Genomic DNA, 1,015 nt, shown 5'->3' on the forward strand with positions numbered 1-1,015 from the left:
TTCCTCTATTTCTTTGTTATGACCAGCTATTTTTAATGTACATTGGCAACTTTTCCCGAGCAAAGATCCAGCACCATAAGTATTTAAAAGCGTCCATTCCTTTAGTGCATAGTCCGTGCAATCCTCAGGTGGTATTGCCGGTATAGGAAAATTTTGATTGTCCCTACGTGCTACAAATTCTGCTTGACATAAATCTCTTATTGCTTCCGACATTAATAACATAATCTAAAAATATCATTTTTAAATAACAATTACTCTTTAATTAAAAAAATAATTTTTTTTTCTTGTAATAAATTACAATGACAAACAGCTAAAAAAAATACCAAGTATATGTACTCACAGCCTGATTTTTTAGAGCTGCCAATTTAGTAAAATAATTTTTAAGAAAATAATCTCCACATAACAATGCTAATTTATTGCCGAGAGTTATATTGTTCAATTCTGTAGATTCCAGAGACTTTGCATCTACATTTATGTTTACTAGTCCTCTGTGTATTAAATTGCTAGTGCGGATTATTTCTATAATTTTCGCCAGTACTTTTTGACTGAAATATGTTTATTAGGATCTGTCTTTTCTTCGTAGAAGAATATATTTTTTGTATTTTATTAGCAGTATTTAATTTTTTGTACCTGTGTAATACGCCCACAACTTCATCCACATCTGTCGATTTTGCATTCAAGTGGCCAGCAGCTTTGGAGATTAACAGCAAGATGAGACCAAATGTTTGAGTGTTATGTTGAATGTTACTATTATGAATAATGGTCTTATTGTAAAAAAAAGCACAAATAAAATTTTTCTTTTTTAGAAAAGCATTACATTACGATAACTTACTTAGTTGTTTTCAATACAGGATGATTTGTGCCAACCAGCTTCTTTAAATGCAACGCAACATTAGCAAACTCGTCGCTTGACTGCCAATTTAAATTTAAGAAGGACGGGTTTCCGACGATCTTCTCTGCTTCGGACATAATTTTATTCCAATCCGTATTTTGACTCATTGCCTTTTTGTTTTCA

General features: G+C 31.5%; 1 protein-coding gene across 1 annotated transcript; it reads right to left on the minus strand.

Annotated features, from left to right (window-relative positions):
* On the minus strand, positions 1–999 carry LOC105457360 (decaprenyl-diphosphate synthase subunit 2-like; the record flags this gene model as incomplete). The annotated part of the gene is given in 4 exon segments (XM_011701976.1): positions 1–225; positions 341–545; positions 631–747; positions 818–999. Coding segments are annotated over 4 exon segments (729 nt in total), but the record flags the coding sequence as incomplete, so codon positions are not given.
* Positions 1,000–1,015: the final 16 nt, after the last annotated feature.

This window comes from Wasmannia auropunctata, unplaced genomic scaffold (genome assembly GCF_000956235.1).
Source record: "Wasmannia auropunctata unplaced genomic scaffold, wasmannia.A_1.0 LD335249.1, whole genome shotgun sequence".
Lineage (NCBI taxonomy): Eukaryota > Metazoa > Arthropoda > Insecta > Hymenoptera > Formicidae > Wasmannia > Wasmannia auropunctata.